General features: G+C 44.3%; 1 protein-coding gene across 1 annotated transcript; it reads right to left on the bottom strand.

The window, feature by feature from the left end:
• Positions 1 to 5,290: 5,290 nt before the first annotated feature.
• Positions 5,291 to 18,368, bottom strand: SPRYD7 (SPRY domain containing 7). The gene is made up of 5 exons (XM_088469098.1): positions 18,209 to 18,368; positions 14,894 to 15,010; positions 13,399 to 13,565; positions 12,017 to 12,119; positions 5,291 to 10,577 (listed from the first exon to the last, which is right to left on the bottom strand). The coding sequence occupies exons 1-5, from the start codon at positions 18,309 to 18,311 to the stop codon at positions 10,480 to 10,482; spliced, it is 588 nt and encodes a 195-aa protein (XP_088325224.1). The 5' UTR covers positions 18,312 to 18,368; the 3' UTR covers positions 5,291 to 10,479.
• Positions 18,369 to 24,429: the final 6,061 nt, after the last annotated feature.

Here is a 24,429-nt window from a genome sequence, read left to right as displayed (position 1 = left end):
AAAAAAAGGAGAAAAAAAGGGTGATTTTTGAGTAACTTTGAGGGCACCTTGAAAAAAATTATAAAAACAAAATTATTTTTCAACTAAAAAATTGTAATTAAATCTGAGATGCCTAAACTAACGAAAAAGTTGATTGTGGGGTAATTTGAGGGCATTTTTTTTTTACCCTAAAAAAACACATGTAATTATGGGACTAATTAAGATAATTGGAAACCTCCAAATGCCTAATTAGTCATTAGGGAGGGGGATGTCCAAGGGGTTCAGCACAGTGTCCCAACATTTTAAACTTAGAATATTTTCCTTTCCATCTCTCACCCTCAGGGAGGTACAAGTGGAAAGTTGTGAATTCAGTCTGACTGATTCAGTGCAAGTTGCTAATTGGATTGCAAAATGAATTCGCTATGAAAATTCGAAGTGAAAATAGCAACTCGCACCTCAATTCACACCTAAAAGGATTGACCCCTATGTGACCTTCAAACAGAGGCTATAACTACAGTATACAAGCCTTCAGAGATACAGCAGTAGAAATATGTAATTTCTTGAATGAATTCTCTATTCTTTTATCCATGGTATCCTTACATGCTGCCCCATCCTCTAACAGAATGGTAGTTCTTGCTATTAACTCTGCAGTTGCAACATCCACTTTAAGTAATGTGCACCAATTAAGCAAATCATCATCTCTAATAGGATACATACTTTCAATACAATTAAAGTTACTTTGCCTTTTATCTACATTTTGTCACTCTTTTGCTGGGCATACACTATACAATTATCTGTCAGATATCAGTCCATTCTGGCTGGTTGGAATGAAAATCTGGTAATGTATGGGTGCAAAGACGTGGTGTGAGCACAACCCTCACCAAATACCATCCCTTGCCTAGAATGGTTTAACACAGGCAGCATACAGGCACCTTAAATGCTTTTCCTTATTCAATTTCTTCTAGTTCCAACAGTAGTTACAGCTAAAACCTAAATGTGTATAATGCCCACTAAAGGGACTTACCACGGCTGGGCACTATTTGGCTGTTGGGGAGCAGGCTCTGCATCCATTTTGTGGCACACCTGCAGACTTTCAATGCCCTGGATCCTCTGAAAAGGTGTAAGGGAGACAGACACCTGCCATATTCTAGCCCTATGAACTTCGCTCTGAGGTCAGGCCACTCCTGCACAGGCTGCTGGTCCAGCACGTCATCAGGTCGCATCTGTGCACAACAGCAAGACACGCCACTGCGCTTAGGCTATTGAGAGAGGGTTTTAGCCACCAGACCCCTTGAGGCTTCTCTGGGCAAAAGCACGGGCGTCACAGTTGCTCCGGTTTCAAGATACCGGCACCGCTGCACACCAGTCTTCATGCTGCCTCAGACTGCGGTGCTAAGTGCGCACTGGGCAAAGTAGAGGTAAATCCCATTCTATAGAAAAATAACAAACTTCCCTACTCTATACTGCTAGGAGCCACGAAAGGGGCTGGACTATATACAGTGAGGGGGCGGTCCCTGAAAAAACTTCCCGTCTATACTAAGGTGGAACAGGTCCTATATCCCAAGGTGTGGCTGCCGTGGAGGAACAAAGAAGAAATAACTCTGCAAGAAACCATACAGGATTGTACATTAGTGTGATGTATTCTGTACACAGCCTTTAAAAGATTATAATACACAAGTAATGTTGCTACATGTACAAAATATTTGTTTTAACTGTGAATTCTGATGTCAGCAGTACATATATGGAAAATGGTCATTAATTATACACATTCAAAATCATCATCAGTTTAAGTGAGCTAGCCTCAGGGACTAATACCTATAACTCATATTAGGGAATATATTATCCTAAATTACACATTCATGTAAATTGCGTTGAACATGTCATGTTAATAAAGTATTTTATATCAATAACAAAAAAAACCCTATTCACAACTTAAAATGACATTCTGCATCCTGCCAGTTATTGCAATTTAAACAGTTATTAGTCTTTTCTCAGTAACGTTATTGTAAACCATTATCCATAAAATAAACATAAAAAAAACAAAAAAAAAGGCATGCGACTTGGCAGATTTTACGAGTAGGGTGATCAGTGCTCCCAAAATACTAAATGCACATGGATATAGCATGACATGAAACAGATGAGTTTTATTGTTTTCCACTTTAAACAACTAACTGATCCTCCTCAGTTCCCAAAGATAGTACTTTGGCAGGGTGCCCTGCTTGGCTCCCTCCATAGCAGTACAGATCTAACACATACAGTATACCTTCTTTTAATTAGAGCTATTGTGCTGAATATCTCCTACTAAAGAGGAACGAAGACCACGTTGAAGAGGTTTGGCAGATGACCAGCCTCTGTATAAATGGTGGGACCCTGCTGAACAGTGTGAATGGAAGACTAACAAAGACCACTCAGCTTTATGTTGTAGTTAAAATATATTCCAAGCAAAATCTGCACGCCATAACAATATATATATATATAAATAAATAATTTGGTGCTAGGCCGGTGTATGGCAATATGAAATGAAACAATAATACAAATAAAACACACCCTATATGGTATAAGTCTTTTGAAAAAGTCTGTTTCGTGCCTAGAATAATCCACTCATATTGGACGGCTAGAGCTCCTTGTTGTCAAGCACACCAACTCCTTCAATCTGAAAAATAACAAAACAAGGGCGCCTCCTAGTGCAATAACTGTGCAACACCACCAAAATTGTGTTAAGAGGGCTAAGGGCGGAATTCAATTGATTTTGCGGCCCGCATCTCCCGTCTAAAGTGACAGGAGATCGCGGGCCGCTATTCAATTGTGCCAGCGTTTCACGCTGATCGCACCCAAAGTGGTCGGGTTTAGCCGCGTAAAACGGCTAACCCCGACCAAAGTGCTGGGCGCGATCGCGAAAAGTGATGTTTTGGCGCCCAAACATGTCACTTTTCGCACATTTCAGCTCTCATCCCCCAGGGGCTGCGAGCTGAAATGTAGCTCTGGCAGCTCATCATGCCCGACAGGAGCAAGAATTGAATAGCTCCGTCGGGCGCGATAGCGGCTATAAAGAATTGAATTCCGCCCTAAGAGTGAACACGTACCATGTGCATAAAATTATGACCGTTTACCTCATGTCCTTTGTGAAGATCCTCATATGGTCACTGACATCAGTAGTGTTTTGCACAGTTTTAATGGCAATCCAAAAACATAAAAATAAGAGTGTAACAGTTTACAATTTCAAAGCTTCAATATTGCAAACAAATGCCTGTACATTGATAGTAAAAAACAGCTCATCTGAGAATCAGCATACAGTACCCAACGCATTTCATCCAGGTCCCCTCCTCTAGACTTCCTCAGGGGTAGTCCCCGATGTCAGTTACGTCTTCACAAAGGACATGAGATAAGCGGTCATAATTTTATGCACATGGTACAGTATATAATCTCTTGTTTTTTATGGCTTTCACCTATTATGTTACAGAGCATACAGCCTAGAAATGAGACAGATACACACGTTCTGAAAAACTGTTTCAGAACAAGCTGCTTACATTATGTAATAGCATTTAAAGGAGTTTGTGTTTCACCATGTTAGTGCCATCTGGTGAACTACTGCTTCAGCAAACTAAGGGGGGAATTCAATTAGCTGTGGTACTTTACCGTCGGCTAATTTATTCCCCGGGCTAATTTCACTATACCTGAAGACGGAACTCATCAGGGGCATGGCATAATCGCGGTAGGCATGCCACGCCCCCCTTAGGAAATAAAAAGACCTGGAGGCAGGAGAAAGGAAAAGTGCAGTTTTAATTTGCGGCCACGAAAACAAATGGATCCAAGAATTTATCACGGATCCTGTGTGTTTTTGCCCGAAAACAGGAAATTTTTCACCAAACACCCAGCCCTTCCATGCATCAGACACAAGTACACCTTGCAGTGGTGTCCCTACCCATGGTGACACCGGGTGCGAGGAGGGTTTGGCATAGCAGGCAGGGTTCGTGGCCTCATACCCAAACCCCCATTTTAGTCACTCCGGGGGTCCCGGAGATGCAGACTGCCCCAGGGACCACTCTGTGTGCAGTGTCTGCTCCCTCACTGTGTCAGGAGGGGAAGCATTCGGGAAGTCGACGGACGGAATCCTGACAGCCGGCCTCCCGACTGTCTAATCCCAGCAAGGGGTTAAATGAAAGGCATAGAAATCCCGACCATCGGCTTCCCGACTGTCTAATCCCGCCAAGGGGTTAAATGTCAGACATTGAAATCCCTACGCCTGTCATTTTATCTACGCCGGGAGCCCAACACTGAAGGTAAGCCGGGCGCGGACAGCCATGGGAGGGTCGGGGGGTGGATTAGGCTAGGGGAACGGAGGGTTAGGCACCTCCCGGGGGACTTAGGTTTAGGTGGTGGGGAAGTGGGGGGGGGGGGGGGGGGGGTGGTTTGGCACCCCTAAGGGAGGCTTAGGGGGTAGAATAGGGTAGGAAATACTTACCTTGGGACGATCGGGATTTTCACTGCTGCCGGGATGCCGTTGTCGGGATTTGCGGCCAGCGGTCAATCATACTGAATCCGTAAGGAGCCAAGTGCTGCATATAATGCTCCAGTGCAGCACCCGGCTCCTGTCACTGAGGAGTCGGCACTTTGGTGTCATACCCCTTCTGACACCTTGACCCATTCAATAATATTATATACAGGGCCGGCTCCAGGGGTCAGAGCACCCTGTGCCGGCCCATCATATGGCGCCCTCTCGCCACGCGCGACCGAATTTTGGGGCGTGGCCTAATTACCATAGGCCACACTCCCTATGTGATGTTATTTGGAGGCGTGCCCGCATGGCACGCCTCCAAATAACGTGAGGCTGGGGGTAAAGCCCAGCAATCAGTCACTGGCTGGGCTTCCCCCCAGCCCTCTTCCGTCAGTGAATGAATGCCACCCCATAGAGCCGGCCCTGATTATATATATTATATATATACACACACACACACACACACACACACACACACACACACACAGTAGTTATCTCTAAAAGTTTCAATCACTCATTTTCAGTTTTTGTTCTTAATTGATTTTGACAAATGGTTGGATTAAAAAAAATTGGCACATTGAGCACTTTGTGTTGATTAGTGCGAACATTTTTTAATTAAATCCACCAGGATTCCAGCAAAATGTGAAAAAGCAAAATCAATTGTAGCCACTGTATTTGCTTATCATTGGGCAGATGGACACTGAAATCCATCACCCACTGTTCTTTAATTTTCAGCATCTTGTAATTGGAATGGAGAATTTAAAATTAATAATAATTGCACAAAATAAAAGCAGCCAATGAATAGTTTGTCCTTAATTTTGTTGAAAGTTTATTTTTAAACAATCTTAGAAATACAAATTCAAGCATTAAAACACATAAAACAAACAGAAAACAGATTTGTGGTAGAAGTGAGCATAAAAGTAAACAAGATGATAACTAGGACAGTCCCCAGTTGGCCTGGGTTGAGTTATAAGTACACAAGCACATGTAAAAGCAATTATACTCTTTAACCTGAACTGTACTTGTGAGAAGAATGGCTTACAGAATAAAAACAAATAAAACAAAAAAGTCCCTGTTAAATGCCAAGTGATTGAGCCAGAGTGTAACCAGTTACTAATTACAGACTTTTGGAATAAAAACAGAACCTATAAGCTAGAATGCAAAAGGCTCATGAACATCTTAAATTCTATTTTTTCTCTAAAGGCTTCAACGAAACAGATATATGCCCACATATTAAAGGGGATTCCATTCCTCGGCAGAATGGCAGATCATGTCTGCCAGCATTGCAAGTTTCCCAGGGCACCCCATAGAGGTGCAATGGAAAATGTGGGATGTCGGCGCTACTGTAAATGTCCAATGTGTGCAGATGGGCATCTCGGCAATACGCGGCGCAGAATTAAATGAAAAACTCTATATGCCATTTTTTATGTAAATTGATAAGTCTGACAGCAGAATAAAGAGAGGACTCAACATAAACTGCATATCGCTTAGCTCTTTGGTACTTGTTACAGGAATATATAAAACTATATATTTCACAGTGCATTTAAATCACAACACAAAAAGATGCAAACTTCTAAAATAAAACTGATCAAAAAAAATAAATAGATTTGATGGGTTTTAACTGACATTTTAATAGAAGAGCATCTCTGTCCAAGCTTACCAATGCTGTACACAGTTTCCCATTTAATACACATCCAGTACTTATTTGGTTTACTTTATTTACAAAATACAATATTTTAAAATACTTTTATTTTCCTGGCTTTGCAGTTTCAGACTGCTCTTAGTAGTGTAAGCTTAGTAATTGGTTTAATTTAATTCATAACCATATACAGTAAATATATTTTACAATGTACAAAATATTATATCACTATACGTATCAAACTTTGGGCATCTTCTTACAACTACCAAATATCATTGACTGAAGATTTAGTAAAATATTTGTTACAATCGCATACGAGTTCCTCTTTCCTTAGGGTTACTCATGTGCTCTTAACTAGCCACAACTGTACCATAGGGCTTAATGAATATATTACAGTCATAGTAAGCCTGTATGAATGAGCATTTGAACAGGTCCACAGTTCTAGAAATAAATCAGCATTAATATAACAGTACCTCAGTACATTGTATTAAAATATTCTGAGACTTCTTTAAAGAGGAACTAAACTCAAAGTGTACAATGTAGTGTAGAGTAGATTGAACTATGGGCCTGATTCAGAGCCGCTCGTAAGCAGCCGCTCGTTCGCTATGAGCGATGTTCGCACAACTGTGCATGCGTATGTGTCTTAATGCGCAAACCAGTCATTGCGGTCGGAAATCGAGCGTTCGCAAAACAACGAGGGGCTGCTAATTTGATTGACAGAATGTACCGTTTGTGGGTGGTAACAGGGGAAGGTGCTTGAAAACGGGGGAGTGGAGATCCGAACGCAGGCGTGCCTAACGGTAAAAAGGGCGTTTAATGGGAGTGCATAATTAGTAAAGGAGCGTCCTCGACCACGTCACTTGGTTGTCTTTTAGCCTGAACTGCTCGCAATGATTGCGGGAAGTAAAACCTACCACAAGCACTGCGAGCAATTCAGATGCCTTTCGATGTACTCGATTAATCTAATAAATACCGGAGATGACGTGTGATGCGAACGGCAAAGGGGCGTCTTTACAAAATAACGAATGCATTTTTCGGTCGCTCATTCAGACAGAGGCGTCAACAAACCGCAATGAGCGAGCGCTCAATTTAAATAGCCGGCCCCTTTTTTGGAACGACCGTCCGCAAATAGCGTCCGGCTCTGAATCAGGCCCTATGTTAACATTAAGTGCTCATTCAGATTCCAGCTTTCGCTAATATGGAAGTGGCAGGGATGCGCGGTCATCAAGAGCAATGATGCAAGTGCTTGCTGTATTCTCTGTGCACTCTGCATATGGTTAGTGTGATCTAAATCCAGCACTACTATATTTAAGCTCCACCCAATACACTGACTTGAATACTAAAAATGGAAACTGTGACCTACATTTGATTGAAAAGCAAGCTGTATTTTTAGAATACATTTCCAAAAAAATACCAGACAGTTTCCACTTCAGACCTGCATTCAATAAGATTCCAAATGTTTGGTTGCAGTAAATCTGTCTCCTGTACTCAAAAACACAGTAGTGCTGCCAACAGGAACCAATCAGGTAGTTGCTTTGATTTTCCAGAAATAAGATGGGTAACTATGGGAACCACCAGTGTTTTTCTATACACTAGTTTTCACAACTGTGGTCAATAAAACTCAACATCACATAAAAAGGGGTCCCTGATCATCTTAACACTAGATTAGTCTATAGCTAAACAAAAAATATAATTTTTCCTTCTGCATGTATAATCAAAGATCCAAGCACTCCCGGCTTTCTGTCCTCTTTAGGCATGCCTGGTGGCGAGATCTGCTGGCCCTGACAAATGCCTGCATTGTATTGATCGTGTCTAAACACGCTATTCCTTGATGTCATTGCCTCTCCTACCGAATGCCCGCTGCACAAGTGTTGAGATGAAACGCGTTAAGGGGGAGAGTCAATGTCTGCACATTACAGCAAATGCCAAAACCAGAAGATGGCATCTACAGAGGACAGCGGACGGATTCACTGGTCTACAATCAGAAGGGTACAGTTAAATGTTTAATCAAAAGCTGAATACAGTTCTAAAATCTTTTGATGGACTGTAAGTCAAAGAAGTTATACTGACATACTTTTTAGAGAGCTGCGTTTTTTCTGACTACAAGGGGTAGTTTCATGTATAAAGAACGCTTTCATCAAGCAGACTATAGTCCAGATATAGATATATATGAAACATACACACATCTATATTAAGATGTATTTATTAATAAAAATAAAACCTTGTTTTCCATGGGATTGCTGCTGTAGAATAACAGGGCTGAATAGATGGACTGGCTTCCACAAAATCAGTAGTTCATGTACTGAAGCGGTCTCATAAGAAATACTAAGTAAGTAATGATGGTAAAATGGTGTTCAGAAAAAGAAAAAAAGTCTCCATAGAAACTCTCTATGTAGATTTTAAACAGAAATCACATTAGTAAGCAATTAATGAGTCGCAGTAGCCTTGACTAGGAACTATATCTACCCCTAAAGGTGCGTACACACTAGACAATATTTTGCATGATTCGCCCGATTTCGATACATCGGAATGACAAATAGTGTAAATTATGTCCAAATCGTGAGTGTCCCGCGGGTTGTACATCGCATCTTCAGATCTGTCTCGTACACGATGCAATGGAAATAGGATGCACGATAGATTGTTGGTCAGATTGGACACATTTTAGCACAATATCGTCTCCTGGAGTGCCGGGAAGCTAACTGGGAGAGTTCAAGGGAAATCGCTCACGATGTCGCATCGTGAGCACATCGTCTAGTGTGTACGCACCTTAAGACATTATTGGGTATGTGGAGGTAGTAAAAAGAAAAACAACAACAATCACGCCCCATGAGGCACTATACATATACACTCTAAACATTGAAATGTGACATAAGGGTAAGACTGCCACTTTCCTGCTGATATTTCTACAATAATCGCATTTACAGACTCCAAAAAACCATTCAGACTTCACAGATTGTTCCCGGATTACAGTATTTAGGAATACTTGGAAGTATGAGCATTAATGCCAATAGGTTGTGCTCTGTCTCGGTTCAGCCCCCGCAGCTAATCTGGTACCATTCCTCCGCAACTATCATGTAAACCGCTGAACTACAGCAGTTACATAACCCCAGATTGATGGTCAGTGCTAAGCAGCTCTGGGAGAAATGGAAAGGACATAGCCAGAAAAAAAAAAAAAATAGCTTCCTTGAAAGTGCACAATGTATTTTAGAGCATACACCACCACCAGACTCTTTACTCACATCGGCCTGTTTGCCATTAACCAGTGAATGTCCACAGCAATTACAGGTTAAAGTGACCGTAAGCAATGGCCGCAAACAGTCCCAATATAAATGTTCTGAATTCAGCTCAATTTGCTAAAGTAACAAGGGCTCATTTTCTGGACAAATTAACCCTAATTACTGGCCTGCATACAGTCACTGAGGTTGGGAGCCTTGCTCTGGAATAGAACATAAAGTACTGAGATTATATCATCATCATTGCATCAATCGTCATAATCTCCAAATAATGGCGGTACTCCGCATGCCTCCATGTTTGTGCTGCCTATATAAAACTAGATTCAATTGATTGAGTAAAGAAAAATCATGCATTAGTGTTGCCTTTTAATTAACTATTTAAACAACAAAAAAAAAAGAAAGAAATCAAGGCTTTGGAAATCCCAGCGTGCCCCATGTGTCAACCCTGTACTAAATATCACAGCAAAACATGATGGACAGATTGTTAACTGGCCACGTGTGCATAAATGTCTCTCAGAGGTACAGTTCAGTACAAAGGTAAGAATCCATGCACAATAGAACGCTCGGCAGCTAGTGCAGCATGGGTGCTTTACCGCGTGCAATCAAACCATTTCTGTGACAGGAGCACAAAGTCATAAAGGCACTCTGGGACTGATTCTCAGCAAGCAGCAAACACAGACACAGTACTGCGGTATCCGAAACACAGGACAATACCCACGTTTCACTCTAAAGCTGCCACAATAAAAAGGAATAAACATGTTTGGTGTGCAAACAGTAAAAAAACGGACCCCCTCCCAATGTGAATACACAATGTGGGTGCAAAAGATAAGTGTTCAGATAATACTGAATCAATGTGGAGGGATACAATGAGATACTGGCTAAAAGGTTATACGTATTTACAATGAGAGAGACACACTGTCTGGCAGAAAACTACTTTACACATCACAAAAATATCAGTTCAGGGTTCCAAGGATTTTTTAGATGGTGGCCCCAGCAAACACTTTATAAACTACTTACACACACAAGATCTGAAAGGCCTGCACCTAGTGAGATATAAATACAAAAGCACATTGTCAGTAGGCATCGTGCATTTAAGAAATAGATGCTTTGCGAATGCTTATTATATCCAGTCTTTAGAAAATCTGCTGCTCAAACAATATCTTCTCAAACCCAGCTGGGGGTGTGTGATAGAACTCGCTGAACTGACAGTCCAGGATCGCGCTGTCATCCACTGGAAGGAGAAACAGACCGTTAATACTGCATGTGTACTGCTGAAATATTTTCACAACAGTCCTGTCTCTGTCACTGATCTCCTCTATCAGGTTCTCCCCACTGATTATTGCTCCTGTTCAGCTATATGCCTTCCCAGTTTGTTCTGTAGCATACAAGCAAATGCCTCCAACTCCAGTTTAGAAAACACTTATTACACTCTAGCCTTCTGGAATGTAGCATAATATAATAAAGTTGTTTATATTTAAATGTTGTACTTACATTCTCCCACATCTAAACATCATCATTTGCCAACATGCTTCCGCACACTACGTATCCATTCCATGCAGGGGTGTATTTACCCATTGGCCAGGATGGCACTCGCCAGGGGTGGCGGCCAAGGAGGGGGGCGCCATCCGGGGGTGCCTCCAGTGGCCAGGGGTAGAATCAAGACAGGGCCGTTAGGACTGCAGTCACGGGTATGCCCCTGGGACAGCAGCGATATGGCGCACATGACGTCACGCACGTCTTGTTAAAAATAAAAAAAGCTTTACTTATTCTATGAACCAGGCAGCCGCAGGCAAACGATGGCGGCTGCCCGGACCTTGACATCTAGGAAGTTCCTAGATGTCAAGGTCCGGGCAGCTGCCAATGCATACGGGCGGCTGCCTGGTAGGTACATAAAGCTTTTTATTTTATTTTTTTTTGAACAAGGCTCCCGTGACGTCATGTGTGCCTCATCGCTGCTGCTGCACTGAGGAGCCACTGGCTGAAGCTGGTAAGTATATTTGGGTTGCGGGGGCCGGTGGCTGGATGGTGGGGGCCAGGAACTGGAGCCCCGCATTACAGGCAGGCTAATTGCTGGGGAGACAGGAGGGGGGGGTGACTGGAGAGACAGAAGTAGGATGGTGGGGCTGGGGAGAGAGGAGAGGGATGGCTGGGGAGACAGGAGGGTGATGGTGGGGCGACAAAATGGGGGTGCTGGCTGATAAAACATGGGGGTTGACTGGGGATACAGAAGGAGGGTTGGCTGTAGAGACGTTATAAGTACAGAGTAATTATTCAGAAAATAAGAGGGGGAGGGGGCGCCAGTCCATTACTTTGCCAGGGGCGCTCAGACCCCTAGATACACCCCTGATTCCATGCCCCAGAAAACACCCTATATGTACACAACCTGCATATCTAGTACATTTAACTATTCTCCACAGTTTCTGCTTCATCTGATCTAAAAGGTTCTCTGGTGTCTGTCTTAAAAGCTGATAGATTTATTTTCTTGTATAATGATTTATAAATAGGATCTGAGAGACAGTAAATGCAACAAGCTCCGCAGTAAGAAATATAAATATATATAAATTGCAACTTGTAACAGCCACCCTGTTCTTTACCCCATCAATGACATGGAACTAAATGAAAATGTCAGCCTGACAAATATTTTCTCTTTCTGTAACGAGCACGACTTACCGTACACAACAGGATACACAGTCCCTCTTATGCCAGATGCAGGACAATGCATACTCTTTCCGTTTAGATAAACATTTAACTCTACATGGTCATAGGTGATACCCTAAGGAAACAAAACAAAACTACTCAGTTTTCAAATGATAAAGGTAAAAGTATGAACATATTACTGACTTCATCCTTTACACAAGACATAATGCAGGTAATATAAAACACTTAAGCATCATGAAAATGTGCCACATACATGTACAACATAACAGGCTGCTGCTCCTCTCTCCAGAAATGTTTCCACACATAAAAACAATAAAAATGCTGCAAAATTGTTGCATAGTGAATATATTCCATCTGGTTCTTATTCTCAAGCTGGGTATACACTATATGATACATCGTTCTCACGCCGTTTGGAACAGTATATCGTACACATCATATAGTGTGTACACCCGATCCATCATTAACAACAGTCGTTCATCACATCGCCCGGATCTGCTGTTCCGCACAGCAAATAGGATGATGCATTGACGCCCTGCTGTTACATGCAGCATGTATCGCCACATTGCACCGTCATATTCCAGATTATGCAGTATGTATGGCGTACCCGATGTATAGTTACATTACATCACACCATTGGTGGGTACACAATATATTACTCTACAGGGCGACCAGGCTGTGCTATTTAGGCCAACCAAGTACCATGTTGTATTGGGAAATATGTGCAATAGATTGAAATGAAAGCCACGTTGAATTGGGCAAGTCTTTTACCATCTATGCTAACAATCTGAAAAGTGCCATGTATGCTAAATGCACAGTATATATATATATTTTTTAAATATAACAAATGTCTCAAAACTAAGTAGATTTGTTTTGAGAAATAACACACACAAGATTGTGGCACATGGTAGATGCAGCCAGATTGTGGACCAAACCAGTATTTACAAGAATGGAGCCTATGAATTCAGTAAGAACAGAACTAGTGCCTTATGAATACTGCTCTTGAACAGGCTCAGTGATGTCCCTGTTTCCTGGTGAAGGGATAGTCAGCATTCGCTGGCATGTTGCTTTAGCACCCAATAGGACGGTCCAATGTGCCAGTTGCTCTTTAACCTAATTGTTCCTGAAAAGAACCCTACTGGTAAAGTCTGACCAAGCAGCATTGTGTACTTGTAAATAAATAAAACCCATTTCCTGAAATAGTCCCATCTTACCCTGCGACGACAAACATTAGTGGAAAAAAAAAATCTGGTGTTAAATAGGAAAACGATAAACACATTTGACAATTTATTCAGCAAGCGGTCACCATTTAATACACTTTATAAGGCTATAGTGAGAAAGTCCATTACAAAAGACGGACATAAAGCATTATTAATATAATAAATACAATTACTCACCACTACATCGCCCTCCTGAGGAAGACTGTTTGCAGGCAGCCTGCTCTTCTCCTCGTTGTTGTGATAAATGGCCCCATCGTTTCTCATCACTAGGCTGTGCACATCTCGGCCCAAGGGGGTCTGATTTAAGTTGGATTTTTGAGTTGCAACACCAATGCCCCAGACACCTGCAATGGTAAAAGAACATCGCATTTTACATCCATAGCTTAGCATATCTATCCTGGGTATAACAGTAGTATTACTGCTTAGTATAACTAAATAAATCTCACATATGTTAAGTGTTAATAAAAGGAAATGTTAAAAGCTTATTGATATGTTATTGTGATTTATTTTTCTTACTTTAATTTATTTCAGTCGCTTTATTGAAAACAATGGTAGTTCCCATGAAGCATCTTATATACAGTATGTGTGAAGTCAAATCTTTGTATTTGCAGACACAGGGCTTGATGCAGAGTTGGAAGTAAATCAGGTGTATGTTACTCCAAATTAGGGATGTGCAGGCTCGGATAGGTTCGAGTTTGCACGTGGAGTTCGGATTTTTCCCTCCAAAAAAACGGAACTCAGAACGAGGCAAAACGTCATCTTACATGGACGAACATCATCATTCCTGGTCTTTTGTCCAGGAATGATGATGTTCGTCCATGTAAGATGACGTTTTGCCTCGTTCTGAGTTCCGTTTTTTTGGAGGGAAAAATCCGAACTCCACGTGCAAACTCGAACCTATCCGAGCCTGCACATCCCTACTCCAAATATGTATATACTTAGCTCGAGATGGAACCGCCTGGTTTGTACTAGGCATTATCCACGTGAACTTGCACTTATCTTATAGTAGGTGCAAAAGACACTTATTTTTGTATACACTCATACATTTTATACACACTGTATAGCTTGCAGTTCCATCAACACGGAGCTATGTAAATTGGAGAATGCCCAGTACATCCCAGTTACATCTCTTTGGCCATAAGTGTAGCTGGGATTGAAACACGACTCTGCATTGCCCATATTTGTATTATTATCATCATCTGTTATTTATATGGCGCCACAAGGGGTGAGCAGCACCTTACAAAGTACAGAAACAGAATGAGCAAGACAAGAAGTGACTTACAGTACAAAACGTTGCTGGACAAGGACATGGTTTATAAACATTGCTGCATCAGTGGTCATAACACTCAAGCAAGCAGTAGGGCGGCAGAAATCAAGGGCTGATGCAGCTGTAGGCATTAAATGAGTAGATGATAGCATAAGTATTCCCAGTGCGAAAGCAAGATACACTCAGCAAACAGACATACAATAAAATATGCATTACACCCGCTAAAGATCAATAAGAATGATCAGAGATTGAAGCAAAAAATAAATAAATATGCATTTCAACATATTTGAGTACTGAAAGACTACGGCTATAAGGGAAGAGTGTTTACGAAAAGTAGATTTTTCATTAGTCCCTTTACTACTTGATTCTTTGACTGGACACTTGGGTAAATTTACCAATACCAACCTGTAGACTGAACCTTAAATTCAAAGTAACTCTTGTTTTGATGAAGAGGAGCATTGGCGAGGCAAGCTCCAGTGCCACAGATCCTCCTGCCATTCTTAACAATGACAACGTCCGTCCCTGAAATCAGAGGAACCATTGTCAAACAAATACATTTACAAGAAAAGAAAACTTATGTAGCAAATGATATCAATGATGTCCTAGATTAATTACCTATATAAGAGCTTAGACCCACTGTTGGAAGAAGAGCTTTGCACGCTTTAAGCGTGGACACCTGTAATTGATCCGTATGGTATATCTTCTGTATACACTAAAGGCGCTCCATGAGCGATATCATCTAGTGTTTCCCCTGCAGTGACGGGCTCAATTTCGTTAACATTGAGCATCCACACTGAACGATATCGTTTAGTGACTTCACCCTCCCTCATCCCCGTACTTGCAGAACCTGATGATATCGTCATGTTGCCCTGCAAGTACGAGCGATGAAAAATGTCATCAACGACCAGCGGGAGCGTGCATCGTTGGTCATTGACGGCATACCCACTGGACGATATCGCAGACAATGAACAATAACGTTATCGTTCAAATCATCCAATTTATCGTGTAGTGGATACGCGGCTTAAGCGCTGCACAAACACAAAGTATAATTGTTGTGGGGATGGACAGACATGAGTAATAATAGAAGGTACTGAATATTCCTACAAGAGTTTTAGCAAAGCATAGGAACCATGAACTTCACACTTTCATGTTCCTCCAGCATTTATCTGAGCATCTGTATGTACGCGGCAATGTGAAGAAACTCCACACCACGACAACACTGGATCAGTAGCACCACTTATATTAAGGGAAACAGCTGAATCCCTTCTTCCATCACCACTACAAAGTTGAACCAAGCATAAATCATTAGGTGTGCTCTATACTTCCAATAAATCAAGCTTTTCCTGAGTTTATTCTGGACTGAGATTCCATCTGTCTGAGGATGTTTGCTCTGGAAAAACATGGCACAAATGCTTCATTACCTGTATAACCTGGAACAGCTCTTAAGCTGGGTACAAACTAGGACGACCAATGGGCTATTCGGCTGATCCACCGTCCTGACGATTGGTAGAGCATACACACTTACCAATCATCGGCCCGATGTGTCGTGACTGATGTCACAACTGGGTGGGCATTCACATGAAGTGTTCCAGTTAGATTGTTTTAAAACAGTATGTCCTGAGCCTTCTCCACCCACAGGCCACTGTGCTGCACAACCAACTTTAAGTAGGCATATATACACACACATTTTATGTACAAGGGATAGCCTGATAACAAAACCCCTCCACAATAACAATACAGAGGCTTTAATGTCAGCACAGGTAATTGCAAAATGTAATGTTATATGGCTTCTATTTGCAAACAGAGCTGAAAGGTGCAGTTAACACCTAGAGATTTATTATTCATCATTGAGGTGAGCTGACAATTAATAATACAGTACATGGAAATAATTAAAGCAAGACACAATGATGATTGTTGATAATGCAACAGAAATCACTGGCACATTAGCTACTAGGCAGTAAATATATAAGTATATGCATGTAGACAGTTAGCTTCCATATTCAATCTCTGAAAGAATACCAATAAGAAATATACAAGTTGACTTAAAAAGACAAAAAAAAAAAACAATTACTATAACTGACAAATATGCACAGGTTTTGGGACTTTCCCTGGAATTACACTACCACAGATGAGCCGCAAACACAAATAGAGTACAATTTTTTTTAGCACTAGGGAAAGTGTCTATAGGGGCCTGTTTACTATTTATTCAGGGTTTCCATGATCAATAACAATTCATATTGTATATCACATTTATTGGAGCTAGTTAACAATGCTTGTTTGCTGGACAGCTAACCTAAAAAGGAGACTGTTAAGGCAAAACATTTTACTCCATTGTGAAGCTTTTCAGCAAAAGACTTCCTTTCCTAGATGCCCACAGCCAGTGAGGGAGCCGAAGATACCTCTCCAGCTATACTGTGTAGATTAGACCAGACACTAGACCAACTTACATCCAACCAGCCATCTAGTTGATTGGTTGGAATGAAAATCTGGTAAGGTATGAAAGCAAATGACAATCATCAATTTTCTCCCAAATGCCGGACAATGGACAAAACCTGTCTGAACAACCATTTCATCTGTTTTCGAGAATTTAGGAGCAAATTGCTGATCATCAGTTACTCCCATACGTTACCAGATTTTCATTCCAACCAGTTGGATGAAAATTGGTCTAGTGTGTGGCCAGCTTTACAATGGCTAAATGCAGGTTGATTAGCTAAGCTTTTCGGTGCTTGAAAAATTTGGCCAAGCAACAGTCTCCAATTAAAAAATTGGGATCGTGTTCTGCAGCATTAGATATTTGCTATATCCTGCTTACTCTGCACAATTTTGGGGAAAATTAAGTTAATAAATTGACCCAAAAGCAGACATGCCCTTAATCTTTTAACATTATTTCCAGTCTATGTATATCTACCCTGAACTAATTAGATTGTAAAGTCCTCAGGGAAGGAGATTATTTTGCTAGTATATACACTGTTTACATTTACGGTTATCCTATTATATACTACTATACCGTATCCGGCATTCACTGGGTCAAGGGGTCTCCACTCTTCCCTCAACCCTAGAGGAGACATCTTTTGGCTCAAGCCCTTGCCCGTTCACTCTGTCCTCCGCAGTGTGGGAGCCATTACTGTGAAAAACACGTCCACTCCGCATGTTGATCTCAGGACAGACCATAGCCAATTTTTATATAGATAATGCATGGCTCTATGTACATAGGTTTCACATACATAGGGCTAGATTCAATGACCCGTGTTAGCTGCCAAGACAACTTTGCACGTTACAGTATAGAAGGCCGATTATGCTTGCAGCCTATGGCGGTGCGACCAAATCAACCAATCTGTAAGTGGCCGGCCTCTCATGTGTGATTGAACCAGGCACATAGATAGTACATACATTATTTGTAGACATGCCACACCTTTAAACCCCAGGATACAGAGAAGCAGATGGGGTTGCTGTCTGCAATGTGAGTCATGCATCATTTACAGAGCAGGGATGGTGTGACAGCTACTGGAGGGTGAAACTACAACATAAAGGTGCATTGGGGTGGAGGACAAAAATCACAGATAGGCAGGGAAATAAATCTACATGGAGACGGAGTAGGCTATACTGGTTAGTAATAGGATGGTACAGGAAGTGGCACAGGGAGTGTATGGAGAGAACAGGGTGGCTATTTATAGAGCTGGACGTTGATTACATGTCAGTATCCCCGTCCCCATGGCTCACCCATGTGCTGCGTATCCAGCTGCACAGCCGGCATCTCCTTCAGCGGTATGTGCCCGGATCCGCCGTCCCCGCACCACCTGAAGCAGCACAGCATATACGACATAGCAGCAACAAGCTACTGCCCAGCAGCACTAGCACTTCGCTCTGACTGTAACTGTAGTTCCTGCTGCTGCTGGCAGTGCACTCGCTGGCGCTGTGTACAGAAAGGCACTGAAGGCTGGAAAAGCCAGTGACATCTGGCGGCCTGGAGGAAAACCGCGCAGTAAGAGCTGTAACGTCATGGCTTGGGGGGACGTCTCGGAAACCAGTATCTAAATTATTTGAAGCCACAATTCACTTAAAAACATGCATTTTTTTTTACGTAATAGTTAAAATGTAGATGCATGCTTACGAGGTATTGATCTTGCTATTTATGGGCAAAAAACACCCCTATGTGCGTTGCATAGCTCCCAATGTTTGGGAGGAGTCTGCACAGTGAGGGGCATATTTATCATATCGAAGCAGTGTGATACCATAAGGCCTATTTCTACTTCAGGTTCCATAGGGGGACCACATGGTTGACCTTAGGGTATAGCTGGATCTGGATCCACGGAGTTAAAGCTTTGCTGCTCCCAGGATGCACTGGGTCCATCCTCCTCTATACCCCGCCCCAGCCACAGGCAAATCAGTTTTAGCTGGTGCCCGGCCGGAGTCGGATCACTTTAGCGCAGGGGGGGCTGCTAGGCAGCCCCTAAGCTTATTTTTAGAGTTATTTAACTTTATTTACATTTTTTTTTAACTCTTCAGAGCGGCAGCTTCAGACTGTCCATTGGACGTCTAAGCTGCCGCTCCTACACCCCGCTGGCGCCGCGACGCCAGTACAGATCTGGGGATCGCGGCAGGACCCCAGAGTCTGTACTAGCACGGACTCTCCCTGGACTGCTGCCGGAGCGCCGGGGATCAGGTAAGCCTGTATGCAGTCGCATGCCTCCGGTCTCTAGGGATAGACCGGAGGCGCTAGCTAGTGGCGACGGGCTCCCCCTCCCCGGAGGCATACCCCGCAAGACCACTGGACCACCAGGGAGTAACATGCCAGCAGCGGGAACCGGCATCCGGGGGTTAAACGCTAGCCAGGGGAGAGCGCCTTCCCTGTTTAGCGGCTCCTCAGCTCAGCGCGGCTTTCCGGTTAGGTCTGGCGACACTGAGCTGCTTCCTCCTACCGCCACTCCTTCTCTGAGGTCTCCGGCGGTCACCTTTTCTTGGTGGGCAGTGCAGATCTCTCCAGGCAGTGTGCGGTCGATCCCCCCTGTGTACCTCTCCCCGGCAAAAGGTTAGTGTACACAGCGCTATAGCCCTCCCAGACACAGAATCTGGGCGGTTGATTGTAGTGACAAAGTGCAGGGAGTTTGACTTTCTGCATTGTATGTGACTTATGCTAGTGCTGACTGTATTTGCTGTATTTCTACTATACTGTCAGTCTATAACTATCCCTTTCCTTCTCCTCCAGCCCTGGCAGGTGTGTGTGGGAAGGGCTTTTCAAGGATCTCACTTATATAAATTAATGTATTTGTGAGGTCGGTAACATACTGTGGTGTGCTACATGGTGCCATATTTGTGGACTTGTGTGCTGCATACTTGTGGGCGCGCCAAGAGCTTCCCTGTTGTATTGCTATATATCTTTGGGTATATATATCTATTTGTTAGCATGTCTGATGAGGAAGTTGAGCGCTCTACGGCTGCCAATCTGCTCACCTGCAGACGCTGTGCTGCAGTGGGGAATACGGAGGATTTATCGCAGGATGGGGTGTGTGTGAGATGTCGTCAGTTACCTGGTCCCTCTAACCCCCTAACTTCGGGACAGGATCCCCCTTGGGCGGTATTTTTGCAGGTGCTTGCCTCCATCGGGGACCGTCTGGCGGTCCCGAGTACCCTCCCCCATATGGGGTTACCCCAACCAGCCATCCCCCCTTCTCTGGGTGTACCGCAATTATTGCAGTCTCCCCCTGGGCCTCAGACAGTTCATCCATATGCAGGGTTCCCTATGTACGTTCAGTCTCCTCCGATGATGCAGCAGTCTGTCATCCCCTTCCAGGGTCTCCCGCAAGCTAACCCACCGTGGGTGAATGTATTCTCCAATTCTGTCCAGAGTTTGGCAGCCTCTTCTTCGGGTTTTCAAACCATGTTGCGTAGTGACAAGCCTCACAAGGCGTCAAAACGCACTGTTACGTCATCCCAGTCTGCGCAGTTATCAGACTCAGATGCGTCCTCGGATGAGGGCGAATTGCATGAGAATTATGATTCAGATTCCCCTGCTCCAGTAGTGGAGACGAAATTTACCATTAATGTGCCGGAATTGGTGCGGGCGGTGCGGTCCATTCTTGATATAGAGGATGACATCCCGGCCCCTAAGTCCAAATATCCAAATTTTAAACAGGCAAAAGTGACTTTGGCTGTTTTTCCTTTATCTGACCAACTGATCATATGGCGGAGGCCTGGCAGTCGCCTAGTAAGAGGTTCCAGCCGCAGAAACGTTTAAGCAGTAGTTATCCGTTTCCTGCTAGTCATTACAAGAAGTGGGAAACACCGCTTGTGGTGGATTCTCACGTTACTCGCCTGATCAAGAGTGCTACCTTGCCAATACCATCCATTTCATCCTTAAAGGATCTCACGGACAGGAAAGTGGAGACTTGTTTGAAATCCATATATTCTCTCTCTGGGGCGGGGGCCCTTTCCGTCCATGGCCATCTCTTGGGTGGCTAAAGCCATTGAGAGCTGGGCCAATGTACTGGAGGATACGCTTCCTGAAGAAGCTCCGGAGGTTCAGAGAGCTTTGGTTGGTCAGATGAGGGATGCCGCTTCCTATATTGGGGAGGCGTCTTTGGATGCCAGTCTCCTCTGCTCGCCGGTCTTTGTGGCTTCATTCTTGGAAAGCGGATGTGGATTCCAAGAAAGGCCTGGAGGCCTTAACCTTTAATGGGGAGATTTTGTACGGCCCTGACCTGGACAAAATTGTTGATACCTTGGCAAAGTCTAAATCGGCATTTCTGCTACCAGCAGCTACGCCTTCTAAAGCTAGGACCTCAGCCTTTCGGATTCAGGGTAAGTCCAAGGGTCAATCCTTCCCGATGCAGTCGTCAACCAAGACTGCCCCTAAACCAAAGAAGCAGGCCTGGAGTACTAGACGCCCTGCTTCCAAGCCTGAAGATAAGCCTTCAGCCTGATGGGACGGGCCTCTCTCTGGGGGATCCCAGAGTGGGGGGCCGACTTCATAAATTCACCCAGTGCTGGTGCAATACCACCACGGATGCTTGGGTACAAGAAGTGGTGTCTCAGGGGTACGCCCTGTTCTTCCGGTACAGACCCCCTCAACAGTTCTTCTGCACGAGTCTTTCCCAAGACCAAGGCCTTGCAGATCCAGGAAGCCATAGAGTCCTTGCTGAAAGCAGGGGTTGTTGTTCCCGTTCCGCCTTCTCAACGCAGGAAGGGTTACTACTCTTCTCTATTTCTGGTTCCAAAACCCAATGGGTTTCATCGGCTCCTTCTCAACCTGAAATCGTTGAACAAGTTCCTCAGAGTGCCCACTGTCAGGATGGAAACTTTGCATTCCATCATTCTGGCTATGGAACCGGGGGATTATATGGTCTCCCTGGACATCCTGGACGCCTACCTCCATGTTCCTATAGTCCCTTCACACCAGCAGTATCAGAGGTTTGCTATACAACATCTTCACTTCCAGTTTCAGGCTCTGCCCTTTGGTCTTTCCACGGCTCCGAGGGTGTTCACCAAAGTGATGGCTGTCATGGCTGCCCATCTGCGCAGCCAGGGTATACGGCTTCTGCCGTATCTGGACGACCTCGTATTGCTGGCAGGCTCTCCGGAGGTCCTTTTGCAACATCTGCACCTGACCATCGCTTGTCTCCAAGTGCACGGGTGGCTGATAAACTGGAAGAAGTCCTCCCTCATTCCGTCACAGAGGATGGTTCATTTGGGAGCCTTTTTAGACTCTCGTCAGCAAAGGATCTTTCTGACTCCGGAAAAGGTTTCCTTCCTACAACTACGAGTGAGCAGTTGTCTGAAGACTTCCCAAGTGTCGGTTCACTTGGCAATGAGAGTTCTGGGGTCCATGGTGTCGACGTTCAACATGGTGGAGTATGCCCAGTTTCATTCCAGGCCCCTGCAGGGGCTGATTCTATCCAAATGGAATGGGTTACCACACCGAATCAGGACTCAGATGCTTGTGTTGTCTCTGGAGGTGCACCTGTCGATGGCTTGGTGGCTTCAGACAACTCATCTCACCAAGGGCCGCCCCTTTTGGATCCCGGACTGGGTCCTGCTCATGACAGATGCCAGTCTCCGGGGTTGGGAGGCAGTGTCGGTCCACTTTCACTTCAGGGCCGTTGGACGGCGGAAGAAGCGGTTCCTCCCATCAATATTCTGGAACTTCGGCCGTGTACAGGGCCTTCCAGTTGTCTGGTCACGCTCTTCACGGACGACAATGCCACCACAGTGGCGTACATCAACCATCAAGGGGGGACTCGCAGTCGAGCAGCAATGTCGGAGGTGTCACGCATCCTGTCTTGGGCGGAGTGCCACCTTCTAGCCATCTCGGCAGTCTTCATTCCAGGAGTTCTCAACTGGGAAGCGGACTTCCTCAGCCGTCACGACGTGCATCCCAGGGAATGGTCTCTTCATCCAGATGTATTTCAATTGCTCGTGGACAAGTGGGGACTGCCGAATGTGGACCTCATGGCCTTCCATCACAATCGCAAATTGCCTGTGTACGGGTCCAGTACAAGAGACACCGGTGCAAGCCTGCTGGACGCGCTTTCAGTAAAATGGACATTTCAGCTGGCGTATCTTTTCCCTCCGATAGCCTTGCTGCCTCGGGTCCTTCAGAAATTCAAACAGGACGGCGGCACGCTTCTGCTGGTGGCACCGGCTTGGCCCAGACGTCCCTGGTACTCCGATCTTCGGGGCCTATCCATCGACGTCCCGTTTCTTCTGCCTCAACATCAGGACCTGTTGTCTCAGGGGTCCTGCCTTTATCCCGGATCTGGGTCATCTGTCTTTGATGGCGTGGCTCTTGAGACATCCGTCTTAAGGGCCCGGGATTTTTCCAGCTCAGTCATCAGCACAATGCTACAGGCGCGCAAGCCTGCTTCCGCCAGGATTTACCACAGAGTGTGACATACTTATTTTCAATGGTGTGAGTCCAGAAACTACGATCCTCAAGCGTTTTGTGTTTCTAGGATTTTGGCGTTCCTTCAGTCTGGATTGGACTTAGGTTTACGCCTCGCTTCATTGAAAGTTCATGTGCCTGAACTTTCTGTGTGGTTCCAGCGTAGAATCGCTACTCTGCCTGATGTCCGCACCTTTTTTCAGGGTGTTCGCAGGATTCAGCCTCACTTTGTTCCACCAGTGGCTCCTTGGGAATTGGCAGTGGTGTTTCGGGCCTTGCAGGGTCCTCCATTTGAACCTCTTGAGTCAGTGGAACTCAAGTGGATCACACTTAAGACTGTTTTTCTCCTGGCAATTGCTTCAGCCAGGAGAGTGTCAGAATTAGACACGCTTTCTTGCCGTTCTCCCTCTCTGATTTTTCACCAGGACAGGGCAGTGCTTCGCACCTGTCCGGGTTTTCTTCCTAAAGTAGTCTCTAAGTTCCACATTAATCAGGAAATAGTTGTGCTGGCATTTCAGTCACCTGATCTCTTGGCTGGTGAGGCTTCCTTAGATGTTGTCCGTGCTCTCAAAGTTTATATTGATCACACTAATTCCATTCGGAAATCTGATTCTTTGTTCGTCCTCTTTGGTTTTCACAAGAGGGGTTGGCCTGCCAACAAACAAACTTTGGCCCGTTGGCTTCGTTTGGTTATTTGTGAGGCTTATTCACAGGAGGGTTTACCTGTTCCGGCCTCTGTTAAGGCTCATTCCACTCGGTCTGTGGGTCCCTCGTAGGCTGCTGGCCGTGGCGCCTCGGCTGTTCAGCTGTGTAAGGCAGCCACCTGGTCTTCCATTCAGACTTTTCTATGGTTCTATAAGTTTGACACCTTCGCCTCTCAGGATGCATCCTTCGGGCGCCGGATTCTACTTTCAGCGCAGGAGCATTCCCGGCCTTAGTTGTACTGCTTTGGGACATCCCCAAGGTCAACCCTGTGGACCCCCTATGGAACCTGAAGTAGAAAACAAGAGATATGGTAAGAACTTACCTTTTGTTATCTCTGTTTCAGTGAGGTCCATAGGGT

This window comes from Taudactylus pleione, unplaced genomic scaffold, assembly GCF_031769625.1.
Source record: "Taudactylus pleione unplaced genomic scaffold, aTauple2 ptg000089l, whole genome shotgun sequence".
Classification (NCBI taxonomy): domain Eukaryota; kingdom Metazoa; phylum Chordata; class Amphibia; order Anura; family Myobatrachidae; genus Taudactylus; species Taudactylus pleione.
This window is presented reverse-complemented; position numbering and strand designations above follow the sequence as displayed.

Bases quoted from the DNA above. Each gene is read 5' to 3' on its own strand.
- SPRYD7 (XM_088469098.1), bottom strand. From the start codon at position 18,311: ATGTCGTATATGCTGTGCTGCTTCAGGTGGTGCGGGGACGGCGGATCC. The intron at 13,566-14,893 runs GTTGGTATTGGT...TTACCATTGCAG, and splicing joins ATTTAAGGTTCAGTCTACAG to GTGTCTGGGGCATTGGTGTT. The intron at 10,578-12,016 runs GTAAGTCGTGCT...TTCTCCTTCCAG, and splicing joins TGTGTATCCTGTTGTGTACG to TGGATGACAGCGCGATCCTG.